This window comes from Pleurodeles waltl, chromosome 5 (genome assembly GCF_031143425.1).
Source record: "Pleurodeles waltl isolate 20211129_DDA chromosome 5, aPleWal1.hap1.20221129, whole genome shotgun sequence".
In the NCBI taxonomy this organism is placed as follows: Eukaryota; Metazoa; Chordata; class Amphibia; order Caudata; family Salamandridae; genus Pleurodeles; species Pleurodeles waltl.
The window spans coordinates 1,101,563,899-1,101,591,333 of record NC_090444.1 but is presented as its reverse complement, the minus strand read 5'-3'; the positions used below and the strand labels follow the sequence as shown (position 1 = coordinate 1,101,591,333).

General features: G+C 42.7%; 1 protein-coding gene across 1 annotated transcript in view; it reads left to right on the top strand.

The window, feature by feature from the left end:
• LOC138296305 (ADP-dependent glucokinase-like) overlaps positions 1 to 23,380 on the top strand; it is a 136,728-nt gene extending 113,348 nt beyond the window's left edge. The window contains exons 5-6 of the mRNA XM_069235320.1: positions 5,668 to 5,804; positions 19,262 to 23,380. Of these exons, the coding sequence (XP_069091421.1) occupies positions 5,668 to 5,804; positions 19,262 to 19,929 (805 nt within the window). The 3' untranslated portion in view covers positions 19,930 to 23,380. The remainder of the gene's footprint in view (positions 1 to 5,667; positions 5,805 to 19,261) is intronic.
• Positions 23,381 to 27,435: the final 4,055 nt, after the last annotated feature.

The following is a 27,435-nucleotide window of genomic DNA, read 5'->3' as shown; positions in this document are numbered from 1 at the left end:
AACCTGTAAATTATCATTTCCAAATAAGGAAATGTGACACAACTGCAAACGTTAATTCATAAATACACATTTTGTATGGCAGCAGTCTTAAATGAAGGGAGTATGTATACAGCTTCATCATTTATGAAAGCAAGAGGTGGCTAAAAACATGTTTCGGGAATTGGTCACATTCCTCAAAGTTTTAATATTGCTAGTTGATTGCATTCAGCTCTTGGAAATACCAGGAAGTGCAAGCTTCGTCTCTAATGGTGTCAAGTTGTCCTGCAAACAACAGCAAAAACATGTACCACAATTCAAGCAGCAAGAAAGCACACTAATCAAGAAATTAATCAGTGCTTTGTCCATGATTCAGGGCGTAAAACAAACACACAAAATCAAAGCGAGGCTGACATGCGTTTTTATGTACTCACCAATGAAAAGGAAGAAAATAAGAATAACAGTAAAGCCAACCAATTGTAAGTAAAGGGCAGGCCAAAAGCTCATTTTAAGAGAAACAACATATTATTTTAAAGCAACAGTGCAAGCCCTCTGTCTCACGCAAGACCAAAAAATAACCCTGGTCTTCTATTTACTAATGTTTTAAATAAGGCAACTCATAATAGCTTGCCACCATCTTGGTTCCAATCCACTATTATTCCAATTTTTAAGAAAGACTATAAGGGAGAACCTAGTTGCTTTCAATCCATTTTGTTACTTAACTCAGTGGTCAAGGTACTAAGCAGAGTTCTTATGGCAAGATTACCATTTTGAGCAAATGAAAAAACAATACTTGATGTTTAATTGGGATTCAGGCCGGGGCTTTTATCAGTAGAATAATGTGTAAAAAAGACATAACTGTAAAGCGAGGCTCCATTCAACTGGCATTCATGGAATAAATCTCAGTCTTCAGTGAAGTTAATTGTTCCAAACTATGATCAATGATGCTTTCCATGAGGATGAGGACGTCATTGTCAGTTTCATGAGGCAGTTGCATATTAATCTGTCTGCACAGGTTAGATACAGGGCAGATGGTTATTTTACCGCATCTGTTAGCATATGAAGACAGGTTTGCTAAGGTTGCTTTCTGGAATCTTTTTCTCTTTATTATTTATATTAATCAGCTAGCAAACATCCTGACCAACCATGATGGGATCCCAGGCTATTCCAGTAGTAATGTATAGCAACGCCGTACATAAATTATGTTCTGCCTAAGGAGACTAATACACTCTTTTCTTTCATTTTTGGGTCAACTTTACACTAGTACCAATCTCCCAAAAAACATGTGTAATAGTAATAGGCCCCAAAATCACTAAACAGATAATTTATGATCAAAGATAAAGCACTTACTATGGTGCAATGTTTTCATTCCTGGAGGTCCTTTTCGCTCATCCTGGGAGACGGCATCATGTTCTGTCTATCAGGAGGCAACACTTTCCCAAATATTTGGGGTCTGTTTTTGTCTCCTGAAATAGATTGGAATCTAAACTACTAAAATTGATGCATATCATCTATAGATGCAAGTGTGGATCCAATGCCAGAAATGGGCTGGAATTTGGGGCGCCCAACCAACAGTTGGTAGAAAAGAGGCTTTGTAGACATCTGCTTGCTCTTCCCATGAGCACTCCTTATATATGTCATGAACTTGGCATGACTTGTCAAGAAGATATTAAATCTGCCCTCTCTCTCTAGGGATTTATAATTGATCCAAGCCCAAGACTTTTTTAATAGGATCGTCCCTGCTATCTATCATTAGATCATGTTTTTTATGATTCTGAGGCCTATGAGAACTATATTAAATCACTGTATCTTGAACTTGCTATGTCAGATATATTTTAGAGCCCATCATCCTTAGTAAATCAACATAAGTTGTCGGCAAAGACTGCGTTTTGTTCTGTGTGGTAAGAGGGAAGATTGCAAGCTTCAAAAACTTCCAGTAAGAGCTTGCATACTTGTACAAACTGTCTAGCATTAAACCATATCTTTGCTTTGTATCCAGATTCCAATGTTGATATTTGTTGGCATGTTTCAGGCTCTCTACTGTTCACTTCTTCTTGAGCATAACTAAGGAATGGGTTCAATCAAATCCCCTTCAACCATGTCTTGGAGACCAAGTCGCATCCCAGTAAATTTTGTGGGGTTTTTTGCACATTTTCTGTATATTTAACCCAAATATATTTTATCACATTGTTCAAACCCTTTCATTTCAAACAATCCAGACCAGTCATGCTGTATGTGCAATTGCTGCCTTCCAAGTCCACTTGCTTAGCAGTTGTCAGGTTCCATAACTGTGCTATTCAACACAGAAACTGTATGTGGCCTTAAGGATTGACATCATGTACTGTAAGTTTTAGTTTGTTGACTATTTTTAGAATGATTTACTTATCCTTTCTTACTATGCGTCAAGGTTAAATTGTTCTCTTTATTGCTCATTTTTTGTATAATGAAATTTATGTACAAAGGATTTTATAATGATGTACTTTATTTAGCTTTGATTTGGCCAAATAAAGATTAATTGATGAGATGCTTACATTGGCTCAGATTCTATCTCTCTGGGACATAGGTGACTGTATTGTTTCCCCTGGACTTGCAGTACACCTATTTTCATATACCTGCTCTTCAGTCCCATGGGTGTTAACTGCTGTTCAAAGTGGGCCTGGAAAGCTTTCAGTTTTCTGTGCTGCCTTTCAGCCTCACTTTCTCTTTGAGATGTTCACTAAGATGTCACTGCCTTTCTTCACTTGATGCCATTGGGTTTGCCATAAACAGGCTGCAATCCCACCTGATTCCCATACTTAAGCTTCCTTTCATTGAGGAGATCCTTGCCACAGTGAAGAAGTCCTTTCCTCCACCACAGCGAATGTGAGACATTTAGGCTATTACCCAAATGTTTTAGGTTTAGTCCAGGGTATCAGGGAGGAGGGCTTTGAGGCTTCTTGGTCTGTATCCCTCATGCGTTCTCCTCATTAATAATGGCAGTTGGCACATCCAGGTCCTATGGTGGAACCTGAAATCCCAATAGACCCATCATCAAGGCTTCCTCTTCGACTCCATCATGGTCTAAAGGGAGATGAGTCCAAGATCTGCAGTGGCAGCTTACTGATGGCTGTTGTCTTGCCTCAGGTCACTTTTTCCCACCTTGAGATCACAGCTTTGATGGATGCATCACTAATGGGGGGTTTGGTAGGGTCATCTGTCGATATTAGCTGATAGCCATTAATATGGCCCAGAAGGCCTTTGTGACAAGTATTGGGGAAGTCTAGTGCAGGATTACAAGGACAAGACCACCACCATCAGGTACTATGGTAAGCAGAGTGAGTGTGGTTTTGGTCCTGTGGTAAGAGGCTTTATGTACCTGGAGGTGGCCGGAGTGAAAAAACATCTTTCTAGTAGCCAACCACCTGGCGAGGTTCCTGCTGGACCAAACAAACTGAGACTACATCGCCTGGCAGGTCACGAGAGGTGTCTGGATCTGGAGGTGGAGCACTGCAAATTCGATCAGTGGGGAGATCCCTGAATAGAACTATTTGCCACCATCAAACGTACAGTGTCAACGATTTTGCACACTGGAGTTCCATAGAGACTCTTTCTGGGTGGGATAGAATGAAGGACTCCTGAATGCCTTCCTGCCACTACTTCGCCTGCCCAGAGCTGTAAAGATGATCAAAACCGACTGGACTCAAGTCACCCTAATTGCACCAGACAGGGCCTGGGGAGTGTGAACTCCCACGAATGATAATCTGTCCTCCGATCAGGTTACCATTTTGAGAGGGCCTCCTGTCGCAGCGCAGGGCTTTCAACTGAACCTCTGCAACTTGCACTTATGGAAGATTGAGCGACTGATTTACTGCACTGAGTTGCCTTCTTCGTTGCCAGACACCCATCCACACAATCATCATCTATTCTGGGATACATTTGTTGCCTGGAGTAGTGCACAAAACACTGACACCTTGCAGGCTAAGTGTTCAAACCGTCTGTTGTTTGTTCTTTCTTTAGCCGAGCAAGACCTTGCAGTGGGCACTGTAGAAGGTAATTTATTAGCCTTTCTACGTTTGTTGCACTTCGCCATCCTTGTTTAAATCTCAAGTTGTGATGTAGTTTATTAAAAGTCGGACACACGTTCTTTCCCTGACCATTTGTGATGCCCTAATAGGACCTTAACTTACTCTTCACATTTCTTAGGTTTACATCGTTTGAACCTGTGCATAATTGCTGGCTTAGCCTTTTGACCTTGAAAACTATCTTCCTCCTTGCCATTACTTCAGCTTGTACCATGAGTGAAATGCAGGCACTTTTAGTGCATCTACCCTACACCATCTTCTTTTTGGCAAATTGGTGCTGGCCACTTGGGTGACTTTCTTAGCAGAGACTGTGGCCTAAACTCACCCTTCGAAAGAGGGGGAAAGGGTCTATTGGTTGGACCATAAAATGGCTTACATTTTTTTTTTTTTTATATTGATTGTACCAAGGCCCATCGAGTGGATGATCTACTCTTTGTGGGGTGTTACGGGGTGATGAAAGGTAAGGCTGTGCAAAAGTGAATCTTGTTGAGGTGGATAGTCCTCTGCATCAAGATCTGATATGCACTGGCCAGGAAGCAGCCCCTGAATCCATTCCACCAGGGCCAAGGCCACTATGAAAGCATTAACGCAATGGGTGTTTGTCAGTCTGTGACGTGGGTGTCAAAGTGCCCACAAATCACTACTGTCTTTGCAGAAATGTCCAGAAGGAGGACACTCCACCTGTTCAGTTCTGCAGGACTTTTTTGATTTGCATCCAGCTCATAGGCCCTCCTTGTTTGGAATGTACCATTTTGGTATCTATACTGAAGGTGAGGAATCTACACTTAGAAGTATCCATCAGACGAAAAACAAACATTCTTAACTTCTGTAATGCTGTTTCTTGTGGGTACACTATCCAGCTACAGATTCCTTACTGCGGTCCACCCTTTCTATTCTGTGGAGTGGTCTTTTTAACATTTAAATATGTCCCAAGATAAAAATTTATGTCAACGTGTAGAGTTACTATTTATATCTGATTCCACTTATATGTGGTTGCGCTTTATCACTTCCAGTGTGGCATGAAACCAGCATTCAGCTTCACAGAGCCAAATATCGACATACAGTAATACTGCTGGAAAAGTTCTCCAGGTCTAGTATGACACCTGGTGATAGTCTGAAGATGAGGTATTTGTAGTTAAAGTATCCAGCAGAAATAGCATTACTGAAGGTAAGTAACTTTTTCTTTTTGTTCCCTGTGCTACTCTAACTAGAGACAATCCTGATGCAATTCGGACTTGAACCTGCTCCAGTTAGAACAGTGCAGCCAAACTGCCAGGTCCGATCTCCTTTAGATGGGATATAGTATAAACCTATATTTACTGTGTGCCTTGTACATTAGGGGACAGCGATGTTTGATTTTTGTCAACTATGATTTCTAATGAAGATTGCTCAGTCTGGAGATAAAAGCTAGTAAGTATCTTTGCCAAAAGGATTGTGTACTACTATGTCATTGCAAATCGTGACCAATAGGCTATTGAGGTAAACTTCCTGTTAATGAAATGTGTAGTTAAAGAATGTATCCAGTGAGTCTTAAGGAATATGACAGGTTTTGTATCAGAGTAGTAGCTCTAAACATTGCCTTATGGTCATTTTTCACAATCGGTTACATTATACCTATTCCTTCTTTCAGATACATAGTGCACAACGATGTTCATAATCCCTTGATCGATTCGTTGGAAGATTTTAGGTTACAGTTGTCCAGTTTTAGACCAAATGTGCTAGTGATTGGTGGCCTTCAGATGATGGACAGTTTCCCTTTTGAAGCTGGTGAGTATTGCATTATAGTGCTATGTGCATAACTTTCCTGTTAAAAAAAAAAAAAGTTCTTATCTCCAACTACAGGTAAACTCACACCTACAGTTTTCGAATTTACTTGTTAGAAAAGAGATGTATTTATGAAAACTGGGTTCTCTGTTGAAAGTTGATGAATGAGAAAATAAGGTAATGCACACAACCAGTAATACTTCTCAACTGGCTAGATTTGCCAGCCAGCTAGATTGGTGTATGTAAGTGTACACAGCACTCATCCCATGCATTTTTGACACTGCCTGTATACAACATTACACCAAACTGCTTCAGATATTGTATTACCCCAGCAAGTTTGGATGTGAAGCAGATTTGTGTAGTTGTTTCTATAAATGCTGTTGGGTGTGCAACGGTTTTCTTCCCTCCTTACGCTATTCATTATGCCAAATTATTTCTACTAAAGGCATTGCTTGCAAATTGTGTGCATCTTGTACTCTTTCCCCTCGGTTGGAAGCTTACAGTGTTAAAAGTGAAACTCTAGTCACAGAATGCAATGTGCTGTTTGTTAAATAGTCATGACTGGCTAAAAGTGCCAAACATGACATGGGCCACTTGGCAGGAAATGCTTCCCATGCTGGTGACCTGGGAAAACAATGTGCTCATCCATTCATAACCAATTGAATAGTAAATCATCTAATAACATTGAGTGCAGGGCGCGGGCTCGAGAGGAGAAAGGGAGGGACTCAATGCTGCGAAGAGGACGAAGGTGCGCACCACAATGAGCTGCTTAGTGAGGACCGAGAGATGCAGAGGCGCAACTGATGTTAGAGGATGCCACAGATGCGGAAGGGTTTGCGCCTCGGAACTCGGAGCGCAAGGAGATGGGTCTCGCAACTGCGGTCCGAGAGCCAAGAACTTTCCCCACTTTGTCTCCATTATTTTCTTCATTGACCCCCGATTTTATGATCCCTGAGAACTCTCCAAATTATCCTACAGATCAACACACAGTAATCTCAGAGACCATTAAATGCTTAGAGAGAATATTATTGTTGAATATTTGGAAAACTCAATAAATAGTTTCAATCATACTTAAGATATTCTCCTGGTAATACTGAAAGCTTTGATGGACAAAAAGAAGGATGGGCCAATCCTGGATGAGAAAGTCTTGCCAGTCACAAAGGAAGTTCACAAAAAAGTGGGGTGCCGAGGCTCTAGTATACCGTTGTGTGCCCTGGACACATGTTTGAATGTGAACTTTTCTAAACACCCTGATCACACAAATAAGGGAACCCAGGCAGGTAAACCCCAAGCGTTCTTTAAATCGCTGAACTTCAAGGAAACCCTCCATCAAGATAGTGTTGAGTATTCTCTGTAAAACTATTTTCAAGTCTCCTCCTTCATTCGAAAACTTTGATGCCTGCAAACTTGGAAAAAAGTCGACTTCCCCAGTTACGCCTTTCCCTATTTTTCTACCGCTTTCTAAAATACGCTCTAACTCTTCGACTGCTGACCACAACAGGAACGCAACCACTAAGCAAGTAGATAAAGAGAGGAAAACGGTAAAGACAAAAAAAAAGGGGGAAAAGACGGGAAGAAAGGGTAAACGGCAAATTTCCCCCAAAAAAACAAGAAAAGTAAAGTTTGATGACTTGGGACCTGCAGGAACTCCCTTTTCCAAGGAAAAACATGAATAGGATCCAAGGAAGGATAGGTTTAAAGACTTGGAAGATCTAGGATCCTTTCCGCCTCGGGAAGAATTCGATCTGGTCCCCTTGCGGAGTCCTCCACTGGACAATCAAGATAACCCACCTATTGTAAAGAGGGTTTTGTCTCCCTTAAATCCATGCGCTGATTCATTTTGCAATGTGAAATCAAACTCAGTGACTCAGATCTTAAGATCTGACACTTTAAGTGACGGGGATGCCAATTGTAAGGTGGCGGATATTTCTCTGAGACGACTGTATGCCTTGAGTTTTCTGCTTTATTTGATTTGAACTTTAATTCTGAACTGCTCTTTTAAATTCCTGCTTCATAGATATAGATGAGTTAAAATTAATTGAAAAGTAGTGATATCTCCCGCTTGTACCTAGAGCAAGGTCTAGGAACAATAAAGACAAAGGCCTGTTTTCATTCCAAAACCATTGTAAAATTAACTCTGAGCAATTGCAGCGTAGAGGCATAGATGTGGTTCCAGTTTGGGGCAAAGACTCCTATTTGTTTAGACAGCAGTCCCCCTCTATTCCATACTTGAACAGAAGTAATTTTCTCCACAGGTGAGATCCTAGCTCTTCCTCCCTGGAAAATGTTAAGGTTTCTCTCTTCCTTGGAGAAAGAGCAGGGAAGCTTGTGGAAGATGTCCCTTTTCCACTTTCAGTCCTAAGCATGATAGTTGGAGTTGGTTGGCAGGGCCCCAAACAGTACTCGGGTAAAGGGGAAGTTACTACAACCAGGCCTTAAACTGTAAATTTCATGTGGTCTCTTGAAATGCTGCGGGAATAGAGAATCATATCAGAAAATTAGATTACATCTGCTCCCTTCAGGCTGATCTAATCTGCATCCAAAAGACCTGGAGTGTTAAAATCCAAGCATTTAATAGCATTTCTGAGCAGCAAGACAAAAAATCCTGACGCGTTTCGGCAACAGCATGCCTTGTTCACAGGTAAGTAAGAGCAGGTGTGAGTGAGCCAGTGCTTTTTAAATACACAGTCATGTGACTTCAATAACCAAACTCCAACTCCCATAATGCACAGTTCCATATAAATAACTTCCTGAACTGGAGCGCTTAATTTCCATATAGCTGTGCATTAGGGGATTACTTACCTGTGAACAAGGCATGCTGTTGCTGTTGCCGAAACGCGTCAGGATTTTTTGTCTTGCTGCTCAGAAATGCTATTAAATGCTTGGATTTTAACATGGACTGGTGCCTGGGCTTTTTGTTTTTTGGAGATATATATATATATATATTCCATTAAAAAGAAAAACTTACCTTAAAATTCGTTGTTCAGGCAATTGTCAGGGGTGTAGAATTTATTAAAATATCTACTTGTCCATGGGACAGGCTGCTTTTTAAATCTACTTGTCCTGTAAAAATATCTACTTGTCCCTTTGGTGCCATGAAGTGCAGTGACAAATTATGGCAGCAATCTCATTATGCAAGAGCTCTGATTATAGCCTCTCTGAATATGCCAGGGGTATTACCATAGTAGGACTTGAATAATTGCAATTTCAATCCCTACTGTAGCAATTTCCTTATTTTGACACCTTTCTGCAGATCTACATACTGGGGCTGGAGGAAGCAGTAAGCAATAGTTCCAGGGCTGGAATGCCTTTGAGTCTGCAAATACTAACTTGCATGTTTTAAGAATTTTCACCAGCTTTTCTCTAATCTTTTCCCACAATAAGAAAGGTTGGAAATGTACTCCTGACAATGGCAGAAGTAGAACTTCTTCCAGGGTTGGGGAAGAATGTGGTTGAAGGGAAAGTGAACTAACTTGCAAACGTTCAGTAGATTTTCACATGAGCAAATCTACGCATGCATATCGTCCCATGCTAAAATACAGTTCACAAATATTTTATAGGGGTACGATTTCCTGGTATACTTCTTGTGAATTCATGAAAGCCACTAATTCAAAGACATATCCCATGGATGCACTTTTGTGATTTTCTTCAAGTATTGGGTCCCTAATTAGGTCTGGTGTTAACAAAGAAATTTTGTTTTTATTGAACTTCTATTTCTCTCTCTCTGTCGGCTGGCTTTACTGTGAGTGATCGCATTCTGCTCTTCCACAAGGAGCATATTGTCACACAAAGTAATTTTCTTCAGTGTCAGGAACTACAGTGGCAATCACTGGTGTAATGAAACTGGAGGGGGCCCTTTTACAAAGAACATGGAGGGGCCCCCTCTCCAGGCTAACTCAGGGCAGGTGCTGTGCTGAAGGGACCACTGGAGGGGGCTGCAGGACCTTGGTTATACCACTGGTGGCAACGTGTGCTTTTAGAGATGAAAAACCTTTTTTTTTTTTTTTTGCCAGTGTTTGTTACAACGGTGAGGGCCTGGCAGCTCCCATATAAGTGTTATAAACGGCATGTCAAAACAAGACACGCAATGATGAAACTAAAAGACCCACAAAAATGTTGGATTGGTTGGCTTTACCAGTGCTTGTTTATTTTCATGCTTCCCATAATCTTGTTGAAAATGGTTACACTGATTTTCCATTAGGAATATTTTTGGAAATACTAGCATGCATCAACACATTTTACTGAATGGCGCTTCAAAGAAATAGCACCTGAAATTTCGTAGTAGCGAAACCTTTTTTCCCTAGTTGCATTTTTTCTGAACGTTTTATTTTAAAGGCTAAGAATCCTTGTTCTTGCTTACAAGCTTCTGCAAACATCTGCATCTAATCAGAGAGCATTCTGGGAGCATTATACTTAGCCTCATATTGTTAAACTTTCTAAAAGTGTGTACGCTTTTTTCTTTTTTTCTTCCACTGGCATCACTGTCAGTAGTGCAGTGTGACCTTAAAACTTTTATTTACAGCTCTCACCCTAATAATGAAGGCTTTGAATTAGTGAACCATAAATACAAGTTCGAACATTAGCATATGGACACACATTACCTCAACTGCAGACATTTCCACCTCTCTGTAAACTAGCAGCCAAAGGGTTTGTGCTGCAGAAGGTTGGGCCTACTTGTCCCAAGGACAAAATAAACATGAAAACCTATAGCCCTTGACCCCAAACAAGATGTCCCAGGCGTCTGGCGATAGGAATTCCACATCTCTGATTGTTATTCAGGCAAAATCGTTGTTTAGACAGTAGTTGTTCAGTACTTCGTTGTAGAGACTTTTTAGTTGTTTAGCAGTAGTGGTGTGGGCAAGTAGTTGTATTGGACCTAGTTGTTCATCACATATTCAAAAGAGGCATGTTCTAGGAGAAGAAGATTTGAACATTGATGGCTTACTTTAATAACAGAGGTTCTAAACTAATATACAATGTACAGCACGGTTCTATAAATAACACAATCAGCCTCTCTGAGTCCATACTATACCACTAGAGAGGAACACAAGGTTATTTACAGGTACCAAATGTTGAATGGCGTGTGTAGCTGTAGATACACATGCTTTGCATAACTCTGCCATCTAGTGTTCGGCTCAAAGTGTTGCGAGTTGTTTTTGTTATAAGAATCTTTTCGAGTCACAAGATCGAGTGACTTCTCTCAGTGATACTATGCATGGGCAATGAGTCCTTTGTTAGATTTTGTTCTCACCGGCAATGGGTTCGGACGTGTTTTCTTCTTGCTCCTGTATTCCTCGGCTTGGTCTATTCTGAACTCTCAACGTATGTCTTTCTTCATCTACAGTATTGTATTTCGATTGTGTTTTCAAATTTAACATACTTGACCCGAATTTCTGCATTGAGGGTCGGTTTACAGCTTTTCAGGGTGCCAACTCCCTCCTCGGGCCTACTCCTTCACGTGGTGTCGGAATATCCAGGGCAGATGGAATGGACTCAATTTCGGTATTGCCCTTGATGCCATTCGAAATCCCATACACCGATCAATGCCTGGTTGTAACTTGTGCTTGTCCCTGGAACATAAAAAGGAGAACTGCGACGCCTGTTGGTCTTTTAGATCCCAAAAGACCCTCTGGGACCGAAGAGCGTGTTGGTTGTAGATGGTGTTGAAGACACCGAACGACACTCCTGATATTTTCGAAAAAGAGCATGTACAGGAGGAGATCGAACACAAGGTAGCCCTCTTTATTCAAGATTCTGAGTCTGACTTTGAATCGGACATCTAAAGTCAGCCGCTAACCTCAGCACAACCTATGAGTACATTAGCACCGGCCTCCCATACAAAGACTCTGAAAAAAACATACAAACTGGCTGTCAAGCCACCACTGCCTTCGGGCCATGGTCTGATCCAAAAATTAATTGCCAAGACTAAGCTGTCTTCGGCATCGACCTTTGGCTCAGCAGCATCCCTCACAGTCGACCCTTCGATCCGAGCATTTCGGCTCCGAGAAATAAGCCTTCCACATCAGCTTCGGAGCCGATACCTACCACTCCAAACAAGGCTTCCACTCCAAACATTTTGGAACCGAATATTCTGTGTTCTAAAGACTTCTCTCATTCCTGGTAGGCAGCTATACCAGTAGAGCCAGTTCTTGAAGTAATGGACGCTCGCCAGCGCCAGCTCCACATACAAAAGGGAACAGGAAAAATACTTGCTTCCCCCCCCCCCCATCCCAGTCAGGAGAAGACTTACTTTTCAAAAGACCTTGGACACTGCTTCTCCTAAAAAGGTGTCGAAGGACAAGTACAAGGCCGACCAACTGGTCATTGCACCGGCAGCTGCTTACCATAAAGTACACATACACACTGACCCTATTCAAGAGGATTTCCTCTTTGATACACTGACTACCACCCATAAAGTAAGTCAGTTCCCACCCATGTTGCCAGGTAGGCTTAGACACGCCACAGACGTTTTTAAAGAATCTGTTAGGTCAAGAGTTATTACTCCAAGGGTAGATTAAAAAGAAATATAAGGCGGCACCCTCAGACCCTTTATTTATTAGATCACAGATACCTCCTGTGTAGGAGGCTGGCCTGGCTTATAGTGGGTACCTGATGATACTTGCACCTTGTGCCAGGTCCAGTTATCCCTTATTAGTAGATTAGTAGTGTTCTAGTAGCTTAGGCTGATAGAGGTAGCTATAGCAGAGCAGCTTATGCTGAACTAGGAGACATACAAAGCTCCTACTATACCACTTATATCATATAGCACTATATCATAAGAAACACAATACTCAGAGTTACTAAAAATAAAGGTACTTTATTTTAGTGACCGTGTGCCAAAAATATCTCAGAGGATATACTCCCTTAGGAGGTAAGTAAAATACACAAAATATACACACAAACCAAAATCAGGTAAGTAAACAGTTAGAAAAGTAGTGCAAACACTGTAGAATACAATAGGATGCAATAGGCCTAGGGGCAACACAAACCATATACTCCAAAAGTGGAATGCGAACCACGAATGGACCCCAGGCCTAGTGTAGTGTGTAGAGGGTTGCTGGGAGTGTAAGAAAACACTAAGGGTGTCCAAGATACCCCACCCCAAGACCCTGAAAAGTAGGAGTAAAGTTACTCTACTACCCCAGAAACACAGTAAAGTCGTGATAAGGACAGCAACTGACTGCAAAGCACTGAAGATGGATTTCTGGACCTGAGGACCTGCAAAGGAAGTGGACCAAGTCCAAGAGTCACGCAAGTGTCCAGGGGGAGGCAGGAGCCCACTAAACCCCTGATGAAGATGCAAAAGGGCTGCCTCCGGGTGGCAGAAGCTGAAGATTCTGCAACAATAGAAGGTGCCAGGAACTTCTCATTTGCACAGAAGATGTCCCACGGCGTGCTGGAGGATGCAGAGTTGTTTCCACGCAGAAAGACCGCAAACAAGCCTTGCTAGCTTGAAGAGTCGCGTTTGAAGAAAATTGGTGCTGTCCGGGCCCAGGCAGGACCAGGAGGTTGCCCCTGGAAGGAGGAGGCAGAGGGGGCACTCAGCAGCACAGAGAGCCCACACAGAAGCAGGCAGCACCCGCAGAAGCACTTGAACAAGCGTTGAAGAAATCTGAGCACGGCTGTCATCTCAAACTACAAAGGAGGGTCCCATGAAGCCGGTGGTCAACTCAGCGAGTTGAGCAATGCAGGACGGAGTGCTGGGGACCCGGGCTATGCTGTGCATGGAGGATTCCTTGCAAAAGTGCACAGAAGCCCTAGCAGCTGCAGTTCACGCAGTACACAGGATTACTGTCGGGCGTGGGAAGGCAAGGACTTAGAGAACCTCCACCAAATTTGGACAGAAGGACCTCTGGACTGTCGGGGTCACTTGGATCCAGCTCCTGTGTTCCAGGGACCACGCTCGTCAAGATGAGAGGGGACCCAGAGGTCCGCTGATGCAGAAGTTTGGTGCCTGCATTAGCAGGGGGAAGATTCCGTTGACCCACAGGAGATTTCTTCTTGGCTTCCAGTGCAGGGTGAAGGCAGACAGCCCTCAGAGCATGCACCACCAGGAAACAGTTGAGAAAGGCTGCAGGATTAGGCGCTACAATGTTGCTGGTAGTCTTCTTGCTACTTAGTTGCGGTTTTGCAGGCGTCCTGGAGCAGTCAGCAGTCGATCCTTGGCAAAAGTCGAAGAGGGAAATGCAGAGGAACTCTGGTGAGCTCTTGCATTCGTTATCTGATGAGAAACTCACAGGAGAGACCCTAAATAGCCCTCAGAGGAGGATTGGCCAACTAACCAGGCAAGCACCTATCAGGAGGGGTCTCTGACGTCACCTGCTGGCACTGGCCACTTAGAGGCCTCCATTGTGCCCTCAGACCTCTGCATTCAAGATGGCAGAGGTCTGGGACACACTGGAGGAGCTCTGGGCACCACCCCTGGGTTGGGGATGGATAGGGGAGTGGTCACTCCCCTTTCCTTTGTCCAGTTTCACGCCAGAGCAGGGGCTGGGGGATCTCTGAACCGGTGTAGACTGGTTTATGCAAGGAGGGCACCATCTGCGCCCTTCAAAGCATTCCCAGAGGCCAGGAGAGGCTACTCCTCTCAGACCCTTAACACCTATTTCCAAAGGGAGCAGGTTTAACACCCTCTCTCAGAGGAAATCCTTTGTTCTGCCTTCCTGGGACTGGGCTGCCCAGACCCCAGGAGGGCAGAAGCCTGTTTGTGGGTTGGCAGCAGCGGTTGGAGCCCCGGGGATGCATGGGATTTGTACCCCAATACCAGATTTGGCATGGGGGAGACAATTCCATGATCTTAGACATGTTACATGGCCATGTTTGGAGTTACCATTGTAAAGCTACATATAGGTATTGACCTATATGTAGTGCACGCGTATAATGGTGTCCCCGCACTCACAAAGTCCGGGGAAATCGCCCTGAACTATGTGGGGGCACCTTGGCTAGTGCCAGGGTGCCCTCACACTTAGTAACTTTGCACCCAACCTTCACTAAGTGAGGGTTAGACATATAGGTGACTTATAAGTTACTTAAGTGCAGTGTAAAATGGCTGTGAAATAAAGTGGACGTTATTTCCCTTAGGCTGCAGTGGCAGTCCTGTGTAAGAATTGTCTGAGCTCCCTATGGGTGGCAAAAGAAATGCTGCAGCCCATAGGGATCTCCTGGAACCCCAATAACCTGGGTACCTAGGTACCATATACTAGGGAATTATGAGGGTGTTCCAGTGTGCCAATCAGAATTGGTAAAAATGATCACTAGGCTGCAGTGACAATTTTAAAAGCAGAGAGAGCATAAACAGTGAGGTTCTGGTTAGCCGAGCCTCAGTGATACAGTTAAGCACCACACAGGGAACACATTCAGGCCACAAACTATGAGCACTGGGGCCCTGGCTAGCAGGGTCCAAGTGAGACATATAAAACACCCTGACATACTCACAAACAGGCCAAAAGTGTGGGTAACAAGGCTAGAAAGAGGCTACCTTCCTACATCCTGACTCTATAGTTTTCAGCACAGCATAGAACTGTCCTACTAGCCAATCAACATGAGATGCTCCTCCTCCTGATAAAGAAAGAAAACAACTTGATGCAGCAGAAAAAAAAGAGTGGCTGCACAGGCTGCTAATCATTGGTGTATTGCCAATTTACTGGTACTTCTGGCAAGATATGAAATTGCCCAGTGCGACGAGATGGAGGATCTTCTCCAGTACCTCGTAGAGGAACATCAAAAAAGGGGACAAGAAATAGTTTCAAAACCGCAAACTATTTCAAACAACTCCATTAGGTGTGCCACTGATGCAGTGGGTACTGCAGCACGTGGTATAAATCCCAGTGTTATTATAAGAAGGCATGCTTGGCCGAGATGCTCAGGCTTCAAGTCAGAAATCCAGCAGGTAGTCCTTAACATGCCTTTTGATAGAGAACACTTGTTTGTCCCAGAGGATGACCCCCAGCATAGAAAACCTCAAAAAGGATTCAGAAACCACAAAAGATATGGGGGCCCTATTCACTGCACCGCATAGAGATCATTTTCGCCGGCCTCAATTTAGGCAGAGGCTTCAAAACATCTTCCACTGAGCCTCCCACCTCTCAAACAGAGCAAGGCACACACTTCCCTCAGAGGTTTCTTCAGAGGTTCCTACAGAGTTGCAAATAATAGAGGTAGAGGTAAGGCGTCCATCTCTAGAGGTTCTGCCTCAAATGCACGCCATTGACTACTTCCACCTTCCACCAGCCCACACCCCTCCAGAAGGGGGAATTCGAAAGCATTTCTGTCCCCAGTGATCCAATATCACCACAGATCAATGGGTTCTATCAATTATCCAACATGGTTACTGTCTACTCACAAACTTTCATACGCCCATCTTACTCTTTTAAGAGAAGCGGTACAATCCTTTCTTCTCAAAGGGGCTATAGAGCCAGTTCCCCTATCACAGCAAGGGTTAGGAGTATATTTCCTATACTTCCTTATACCAAACAAAGATGGGTCACTAAGACCACTTCTAGACCTCAGACCTCTCAATCTATACATTCTCTCAAAGCAGTTCCATATGGTCATTCTCCAAGGTGTTATTCCTGTATTACAGCAAAGAGACTTCATTACCGCTTTAGATCTGAAAGACACATACTTTCCCATTCCCATTCATACAGCACATCGCAAATACCTCAGATTTGTCATTACGGGAAAACAATATCAATTCAAGGTTTTACCAGTCGGGGTAACAACCGCTCCTAATGTATTCACAATATGTCTAGCAGTAGTTGCTGCATTCCTCAGAAGACAACACATCCATGTCTTCCCCTACTTGATGGACTGGCTCATCAAAGCCAGTACCATCCGACAATATCAGAGTCATACTCAGTACACAGTAGACCTTCTCCACACCTTGGGATTCACAATCAGCTTTCTCAGATCCCAACTGCAACCTTCACAGATATAGCCCTAACTACGAACAGTTCTCAATGCACACTCAGGGTTGATATATCCAAGCCCAGCTGGAAGTCAAGCTTTCCGAACTCTTCTTTCTCAATCACAAGAAAAACACTCTTACACACTGCGAATAGTGATGCAGCTACTTGGGATGATGGCTTCCTGCATTACCGTTGTTACTCATACCAAACTACACGAGAGTCCCTTACAGCAGTTTCTATCCTTTCAATGGTCTTAGTCACAGGGTTGTCTCTAGGATCTAGTGTTGTTGGGCCGCCAGACTCACCACTTTCTACAATGTATGAATCCCACCAACCTTTCTAAGGGGCAGTCCTTTAAGTGCCTCCAGTCACTCCGACAGCTGATGCATCACAGATAAGTTGGGGAGCTCACCACAACACCTCACAATACAAGGCATATGTGATCCTATTCAACAACCTTCTCACATCAACTACTTGGAGTTACAAGCAGTCTTTCTAGCACTCAAAGCCTTTCTGCCACAACTCTCTCACAAATTGGTTCTAGTTCGTACAATTAACATGTCAGCCATGCATTATCTACAGAAAAAAGAGCAGACGCATTCATCTCAATTGTCCCTTCTTGCTCTGACAATTTGGAAATGGGTAATTTACCATCACATTCACTTACTGGCAGAATGTCCCCCAGGAATAGACAACCAGTTTGCAGACCTCCTCAGCAGGATGCAGCACCAAGTCCATGAATAAAAACTTCACCCACAAGTACTTCACCAATACTTTCAGCGGTGGGGAACACCACAAATAGATCTCTTCACCACCACAGAAAATTCCAAATTTGAAGACTAAGCGTCCAGATGCCCACACCTTCAGTACAAGGGCAATGCTCTATGGATTAATTGGTCATGGATATTTGGTTTCACCTCTCCCACTCATTCCATCTCTAGTTCACAAAATGAGACAAACATCACTCACAGTGATCCTTGTAGCTCCTACATTGGCATGTCAACCTTGGTTCACAACACTAATGGATCTGTCTGTGGTTCCTCACAAGAAACTCCCCAACAGGCCAGAACTTTTGACTCAAAGGCGTGGTCAAATTAGACATCCAGACCCCAAAAACCCTCAATCTTGTGATATGGCTCCTGAAGTCATAGAGTTTAGTTACTTGAATCTCCCCTCAGAATGTATGGAAATTATTAGAGAGGCACGTAAACCTACAACTAGACAGTGTTATGCTGCAAAATGATAACGTTTTGTTTGCTACTATCAACCTAAACACATTGATCCACTCAAAGCCTCAATGCAAGACATTGTTTGTTATCTGGTACACTTACAAAGAGCAAACATAGCACACTCATATATTAAACTTCATTTAGCAGCTATAGGTGCTTACCTCCAAAATAGGCAACATATTTTTTTATTCAGAATTCCAGTAATCACAGCCTTTATGGAAGGCCTCAAAATAGTCCTTCCACCCAGGGTTCCTCCAGGCCCATTATGGAACCTTAATGTTGTCCTCACTAGACTCACGGATCCACCTTTTGAGTCTGTGCATTCCTGTTTTTTGCAGTTTATTTCATGGAAAGTAGCCTTTTTACAGGCTGTCACTTCCCTAAGATGTGTAAGTGAAATGCAAGCTCTAACTTCAGAAGAATCATTCTTCAGTTACACAAAGTTAGGGTAGTTCTTAGGAAAAACCCTAAATTCCGCTAAAAAGTAGTTTCACCATTTCATATTAACCAAACAATTGAGGTACCTGTTTTTTTTTCTCACAGCCAGACTCAGTCGCTGAAAGAGGTCTTCACACATTAGATGTTAAAAGGGATCTTATGTATTGCATTGATAGGACTAAAAGAAAAGCCAAACGGAAAAATGTTGATGGGCATACAAGTGGATGATAAAAACAGATGTCCACGTTAACTTACAAAGACTTTAACCCGTTTGAGTCTGATTTGTGGCAGTATTAAGAACCGTACAATTGTGAACAAAATGACATTCAAAGGGGTACTGAATGTAAAATAGGTCTGTCTAACAAGTAGGAAGGCACATGTGTTTCTAGGTGAAACATTAGGGGAATTCTACCATTTGGCATCATACACCTCATTTCAATTTCATGCATTTGAATTCTGTGGAAAAGCAGTGCAGTTCCAGATGAGACGATCCCCATGTGCACGCTTTTCCATCCAATCAAACGTCAACTGTCAATGTCTAAACAGAAAATATCATTGGTATTGTTTGTTTATATTCCAAATTTTATAGCAACACGTGCAGAATTGAAGGAAGCACATTGGGCACAGTTGCAACAGACATTAAGTAAAATCTGTGCACACTGTTGGTAAACTATGGTAAGGAGGCACATGGTCTTGAGATACAGCAAAGTCTGAAGAATGAGAAATGACGAGGCAGGGCATGCCCTGTTACATGTCAATGTCAATGTGCAGGTAATGATTTGAAAATGTACTTCTCTAAAAATCTTTGAAGAGTTATAAGAATTGAGCCTTGTGTAATAAAACATATTTAGATATTGATTGTGTAACGAAATTTGTTTTCTCATAGGTCAACGAAGTGCAAGATTGAAGGCTCTGCAAGACCTGTTGATATCCACTGACCCAAGCACAGGGACCCATTTCGAAATGGCGTCCTTTGTGGAAGAGAGCCTCATGAAAGATCTTCTACAGTATGTCATTCCTTACGCAGATTCATTGGGAATGAATGAACAAGAGCTGCCAAACCTGTTGAGTTTGATAAAGGGAGGAAATATCACAGTCCTCTCTGATCCTTATCCAAGAGTAGCCTCCATTCTTGATCAGATGCGTGAACTCTACCGGCTTGTGAACTCCCAAGAGTTGAAGAAAGGTCATCGCAAACTCACTCGGTTGCACATTCACACTCTTGCCTTCCAAGCAATTGCTGTCTCCAAAGGATCCATGTGGAAGAACACCATGTCTGCCACTGCCAAGGCTTCCTTGACTGCCAACCGGCACGTCTGTGGTTCAGCACAGATAGACACCACCAAAGCCAGGCTGATTCTGGATGACTCTTTTTCTGTCAGCCGAGAAATAGGCAGCACCAGGATTCCTGTTAAGGAGACCCGCCCTGTTTCTTGTTGGGAAGAAAGTGACTTTGAGATATGCATAGCTCCCGTGTTGGTGTGCACACAGGTCTACCAAACAGCAGGAGGAGGTGACAATGTCTCTGCGGCAGGCTTAGTCCTACAGATCTAAATTGCCTTTTGCAGATTGGAAACCAAGAATTTCAGTTTCTGAATGAAGGCTGGGTTTTTTTATTTTATTTTATTTTAAATTCTAAGTATCCTTTCTACTTATGAATCATTTAAAACTGCATTAATACGAAAAATGCATATTAAAAATAAGCCACTCCAGAACATTACCCGGAAAAATCACTACTTATTTCTAGAAGAAGGTTGCAGTGCTGAGGATTACACTATATTTCAAGCTTCATTAAGCTTCTTGGATGTACCCAGACACCAGTCTGCTGCTGTTGGTCCATGGTCTTTTGGAAACAGTCTCGGTATTATCTTGACAAATCTCAAACACGGATACCTCAAACGCTGCATATTGACTTTCAAGACCATTTTGTAAATACTTGAAAGGTTTTAAAAATACAAAGCGCACAATACCATTCCCACACAAACCGCAATTTTTAGAATACAGCTGATTTTGCAAATCAGTTTTCTGGGACCAAAATAAAAGGAGTGATAAGTTTCTATTTGCCTACTCCTAAGTGTATCGCTGCTTTAGCGCTGGTTTTTGACAGGGCCAGAAACAATTATTGTTCTAGTTTGCCGCCATGCAAACGGGTTGACACTCATTCCGAAAAACTTTGTAACCGTTCGCAATCAGTTACTTTTTGTAATCATTCCTATACAAAAAATATGCTGAGCTCAAATGTGAACTATGCATCCTTACCTTCCACCCGGGTGACTGACTTGAGTTTACCATAGTCACAGTAGTGGCAGGGAGGTTACATCACTTTTCTGTGTAAAATACACGAGTATTGATTTGTTTCTTCAGTACATGATTACTGATTTTCCTCTTAAGATTGTTTTTGTGTCCCTGCCGAATATGTGAAACCGATGAACAAAGGCTTTTTGTTTTTAAAGCCAAGGGGGAGGGTGATGAGTAAGAAAGAGTGTAAAAGAGCCTTTTGTGTCATTTTCTGAGCCATGTTTTTTGTTTACTGTGAAAAAGTTACGGAAACAGATGGAATTTTTGAAAACTTACGAAGATTTAGTGTTCCCTTTTTAGTCAAGTAAAAGGCTGATGAAAATATTTTAAGAGTGAAATTATGTCTGGGTGCCATTAAAATGTTTGTGTTTTAACAGTTCTTACTAAACTGGTGCCCATGTTACTGTCTGATAGTCTTTTGTTGCTTTCAAAAGCTGGTTCAGTTGTGTCGATGACATGCTTTCTACGAAGATTCAAGGTACAAACATTTTCTATTGTTTCTCACGGCTTTTCCTCTGAGCACGAGTCTGTCTTCCTAAGGCTCTCCTGTGGATGAATTCCCTCATGTTTTGTCTCATCGTCTCCCTAGAGCATTGTCGGCGTAAGCTTCTTCCTTCTTTTACTCTCTATTCATCCATTAACAATCCCAGTACGTTTCTAGTAGTCAGTGATTAACGTGTGTCAAATAAAAAGTACAGGGGCCGAATGTATTCCTTGGGAACTCACGGCCGAATGCCTGCTTTGCTGAATATCAAGTCTGTTGTCTGGATTCCACCTCCTGCCTCTTTGTCCCCCCCAGCCTACACCGCCTGTATCTTTCTTTTTTTTTTTGCAGGTACTTTTCCGTCTCCACTTGTCACTGTTTTCCTGTCTTTATTTTTTCTGTTTTCTACCTTTTCTCCTTTCTCGATCTTCCTCAGCATGAAAACTTGATGATGAAAATAAATCCTGGTCCCCTAAAATGAGCTGCTGCCGACCACCTAAAGAATTTAAGCAGCACAGCTTTTAATAGGAACAACTAACAAAAACTGACAAGTCGGTTAGTGTCTTATCAATATGCACACCATAAATCCAGACCGGCTTACATTTTTCCGCAAATATGTTATTTCATGCATTTGTTGATATCAGTATTCCCATGTATTTGTGCTCATTTGGGGGTTATCATTCACAGCTCGGGATCAACCAGTGATTAAATATTTGGGACTATTTTCGAGATTTGCATTGGTGAGAGGACCATGCTCTATGAAAGCTTATAGAAACATAAATAGAAAACAAAAGAAATACAATGGTTTATTTTCTGTTCTCATGAAATGATTACCAGAAAGAGGTCATTGTTTAAAAAAAAAGGCATATTATCTGAAACTGGCTGTCAACTCTTAATAATCGAGAGAAGGGAATGCAAATAGTGTTCTAGAACCAATGAGCACACATTGGTTTGGGATGATTGTAGAATACATTGTAAAATTAAATGTTTTACTCTCAAAAAATTCATACTGTTTGGGCGTTGGAATTTGTAAGTGAGCACACCTTTGCAAAGTTTTTCTTCCACAAATCTCAAACCTTTCTTTCAAACTTTGCAAGCAACTGAATCTCTTTAAAATTTGTTACATTTATGATAGTTCTCATGCATTTTTAACTTTGTTCACCGCTGTCCGCGACTTTCTTTACAGTGGATGATGCCTGCCTCTCAAGCCAATATGATGCAGTGCAACATTAACATTTTATACTGACTCATAAACTCTCCTTCTTTTCTCTCATCACTGTTTTAGTCATATTTCTTGAAACAACCTACTGTTTACACAGCTTTCATCTAAGCTGTTTTTGAATTGCTGATTTAGGCACACGGGAGTCCCCTCTAGACCATTACTAGTTGCAGTGCAGACTACATAGAACATGAAAGTAGTATAAAGCATTGATTAAAAGGCTTCTTGGTTTAACACCAATCCTCTCAGGGAAAACAAAACCATTCCTTCTAGTAATGCCTTTGCACTTGTTTTTTGCCTTGTTTTCTGAAATCAGAATTGAATTGGACTCTCTCTCACTCGTTCCTATTCTGCCCCTCCTCTACTTTCTCCTCCCCTTCCATGATAAAACATATAAAGAAAATCACTAATGCAAACAATGAGTATTCAAGTTGCTTTCAGTGATCATCCAGTCTTTTTTAGTCTACACCCGACTTGTGGACCTCTTTTTGTAAACCACTTCAAAATAATACATTGGTCTTTCATTGAATATTGATCTGAAAGTAAATAAAAAGCCGTTGATGTTTTGCTTTATTTTACATAAAGTGATAACCTTATGGATACTATTATCTATGCAGAGGGTGATTGGGTGATTTTGTTCTATTTCATAGTATATAGGTGGTACAGCTATAATAAGAGTGTTATGACTTTTTCCTTCAAGTGCAGATGAGAGTTGCTCTCAGGCTAGTCCTTACAAGATTACAGTAACATATGTTAAACTGTCTTTTAAAAAATGAAGCAAAACTGTTTTTTTTTTAAAGCTGTTTCCTCACCAGCACCCTCCAAGTGATCTCTGAATTAGTTTGCACAGAAGCAAGTTCTCATATGTGCAGTTACTATAAAATAAACTCTTTATGTCTATTGCTTAAAATCCAAATATGTGAAGTGGGCAATGCGAGGAATGCAAGGCAGTTTAATGAAATAATTTCCAGGAAAAGCACAATAAACATCTATGTATGTCTTCAGTGTGGTCTACGATTATTTCTTAGCTACCTGATGTGTTTTTTATGTATTGTGATTTTACAAAACATATATAGTGCAACTGTTTGTACAGCTTTCACTAGGTCACCAGATTGGGACATCACAATGCAGTTAGCTTATTGGTAATTGTTAAGAAAATTGGTTCTCTAGTTGGCAGAGGTATACAGCTTGTCCAAGTAGGGACCACAGTCCTAGTCACGTTAAGTCAGAGACACACCCTAAACTAACTTGTGCTCACCGTCTGGTAACTTGGCACAGAGCTTTCAGGATTAATTTAAGAGGCAACGTGTAAAGTATTTGTGCTATATCTATTTGCAGTAACACCGTGAAAGACACCACAAAAAGTCTCAACACCAGTTTAGAAATCTAGATAATTTTTATCTGAGCAAAACGAGACAAAAACCACTAAAATCCAATCAGTAGAAGTTGGGATAGGAATTTTCAAAGATTAAATGTGAAAACAGTGCTTGGAAGTCTATAGCTGTAAAAGGGTTACTTGAGGAAATGAGGTTCCAGTTCAAATCCAAAATCTAGGCCAACTGCAATGGAAGGTAGGACAGCTACAGAACCCACGGAGGGTCCGCTGAACATTATCTTTGTTGGAGCAATACGTCAATATTTGTGCAGCCCTCAGGGCGATGCGTCGCTTTTTGAAGTTTGTAGCTGCACAACCTATTTCTGAGGTTCAGGACTGGAGGGGGGCACCTCAGGCAATGGTAAGGCTCGCGGATAGCAGAGTCCAGCAGCATTGGGAGAGTTGCAAGCAGTCTTTGATGTTCCCGAGACATCAGAAGAACAGGAGGTGAGACAGTAAACCCTTGGAGACTCTTAGGTTCAAGGATGTGAAGAGCAAGTGCAGTCCCTCACTGTGGGACAGAAGCAGCAGACAGCAGAGAAAATGGCTAAGTGGCAGTCCCTCCTACAGCACAGCAGTGGTAGACCAACACAGACATTTAGTTGTAGAGTGGCAGTCCCTCCTGGCAGCACAGCAGTCCTTCTTCTAATCAGACTGTCCTTGATTTAAGTTCAGATCTGCTTTGGTGGGGTTTAGGGGTCCAATATTTATACTTTGATGACCTGGCTCTCGAAGGTGGGAGAAGCTTCCGGAGGTAGGCTTTTGAAATGTACAGGTGCCATTCCTGCCCTGTCCTGGTTCCAAGCTGGCTGGAGTGACAATGCAGGGTTGTTAAGCCCCATTGAGGGTGGAAACGACAAGTCTATTCAGCTAAGCTCGTGCCCCCCCCCTCCCATTAAGCCAGTTAATGGCCCATGAAGCCTCATCAAGTCACACCTACTCTCCTATTATGTGTGGCTGTCTAAAGGAAATGCACAGAGCCCAGCTATTAACCAACCCAGACGTGTATTCAGAAGCAGACAGAGGCATATAGGCCCTCATTACGACTTCGGCAGTCTTGCAAAAAGTCAGCCGAATTCGTGGGCCCCACAATACCACCAGTGTTGGCGGTATTGGTGGCTCCCTATTTTGACATTTCCGCTGGGCCAGCGGAAAAGTCACATCAACATTGAAGCTGGGTCATAATAGAGTCGGCGGCAATGTTGATGTGCAGCGGGTGCAGCAGCACCCGTCGGGCATTTCATGGCCTGAAATTCGGGCAGTGAAATAAGCGATGGGGCTATGCCTGGGGGCCCCTGCACTGCCCATGGCAAGTGCAGGGGCCTCAGGGGCACCCAGAGTCCCCCCTTACCGCAAACACGCCATGGACAAGCTGGCCGTTGGGGACTCATAATCCCCAGGGCAGCACTGCTCTGGGGATTATGACCTACTGGCGGTATAGTGGAGGGGCCGGAGGTATGGCCGTGGCTAATGCTCCACGGTCATTATACACTGGCGGAACACCGCCAGCCTGTTGGTGTTACCGCCAGTGTTCCGCCGGCCGCCAGGGTCGTAATGACCCTCATAATGCTTTAAGTAAGAACATGCTAACTTTCTTAAAGTGGCATTTTCAGACTTACAATTTAAAATCTGACTTTACTGTAAGTTGTGATTTTAAATTGTGAGTCCAGAGACACCAAACTCAATCAATAAATCAGTCGTTTGTAAAGCGCGTTAATGTTACCCCTGGGGGTATCTGGGTGCTGGGGTGCAAAGTGTCTGGCGAAGAGCCATATCTTGAGTCTCTTCCTGAAGTCTGCCACTGAGGGTGCAGTAGAAAGGGAGTATTTCATTCCAGGCCTTGGTGTCGATGTAGGAAAAAGGCACCCGTCGCTCTGGTTGCGCCGGATTCTCAGTGTGTTTGTGAGGACCCTAGAGGAAGAGTGCAGGTGTCCGGTGGGCTGGTGGAAGTGTAGAAGATGGTTAATGTAGTCTGGTCCTTGATCATGTAGGGCTTTGTAGGTGTGTGTGAGGAGCTTGAAATGACATCTCCTCTGGACGGCTAGCCAGTGGAGGTTTCTGAGGTCAGGGTGATGTGGGTGCACGTGCAAGGGTCCAGGATGAGTCTAGCGGAGGAGCTCTGTATTATCTGGAGTATCTTTAGAAGCTCGGAGGATATGCTGACAAAGAGAGCATTGCTGTAGTAGAGGCACCTGGTGGCAAGGTCCTGGGTGACTGTTTTCTTGGTGTTAACTGGGATCCATCTAAAGATTTTGCAGAGCATGCGAAGGGTGCAGAAGCATGAGAAGTGCTTCATGGTCAGCTCACTGTTGAGGATGATGCCAAGGTTGCAAGTGTGGTCTGTATGCATGGGAGTTGGTCAGAGTTCAGCTATCCACCAGCTAAGGACCCAACTGGAGGTGTTTTTCCCAAAGATCAGAACTTCCGTCTTGTTGGAGTTCAGCTTCACGCAATTGGTCTTCATCCAGTCGGCTACAGTGGTCATGGCGTTGCAGAAGTTGGTTCTGGTGGTGTAGGGGTCTTCAGTAAGTGAGAGGATCAGATGAGTATCATCTGTGTAGGAGATGACGTTGAGTCCGTGGGATCCAACGATGTCAGCCAGGGGGATCATGTAGGTATTGAACCAAGTGAGGCTGAGGGATGATCCTTGGAGTACACCGCAAATGAATGCCTATGAACTCCACGTTTCGATCTATTCATAATTGGGAGTTACACTTAAGGTAATCCCAATGTTATCCTATGAGCGAGATAGTCCTTGCAATAGTAAAAAAAACTCATTTAAGAGTTTTTCACTATTTGGACATGTTAAACTTAAAAGTAGATGTCCAACTTTTTAAATACCCTGCACCCTGCCGTTGGGACTAACTAGGGCCTACATTATGGGTGACGTACATGTAATAAAAAGGAAGGTTTACACCTGACAATTGGGTACACTTGCCAGGTTATAATGGCAGTTTTAAACTGCATGCAGTGTCAGCCTGAGCTTGTTTGAAAAGGCTACTGTAGTGGGTGGCCCAATCATTGCTGGAGGCCCACTAGTAGCATTTAGTTTACAGGCCCTGGGCACATATAGTGCACTTTACCAGGGACTTACAAGTAAATTAAATATGTCAATTGTGGATACATAAATGTTACCATGTTATAGAGAACAGAGCACCTGCACTTTAGTACTGGTCAGCAGTGGTAAAGTGCCCAGAATCCTAAAAAACAAAACAAAAATGAGTCCGAAAAACCGGAGGAGGAAGGCAAAACTGGGGATAACCTTGCAGAAAGGGGCATTTCCAACAGTAATCACAGAGCTAATTTAGGTTTTATATATATATATTTTCAACTAACTAAGATTTGTAAATTATGCACTGCAGCCCAGATGTTATTTAGTCATGTGTGTCAGCTAACATCAGGTAATGCTTCATTTTAAGCAGAGAAGTTACCTCTCAACAGCTTTCTGAAAGGATAACAGACTTTTCTCCCAGATGTGTAGTACTATCTCGTTCCAGAATTTGGGTCTGCTCTAAGGTCTTAGGTTATCCTGGGTTATGCATTTAGGTTGAGGACTGGAAGCAACTGATAGTAACTAGAACACAGTTGTATTAGCAATTTACGAATTTTCAGCACTTACTGGTTTGATTTTACATCAATTTTAAAATGCCTCCTTGCTGTCACAGGGAGCCATTATATGGACCT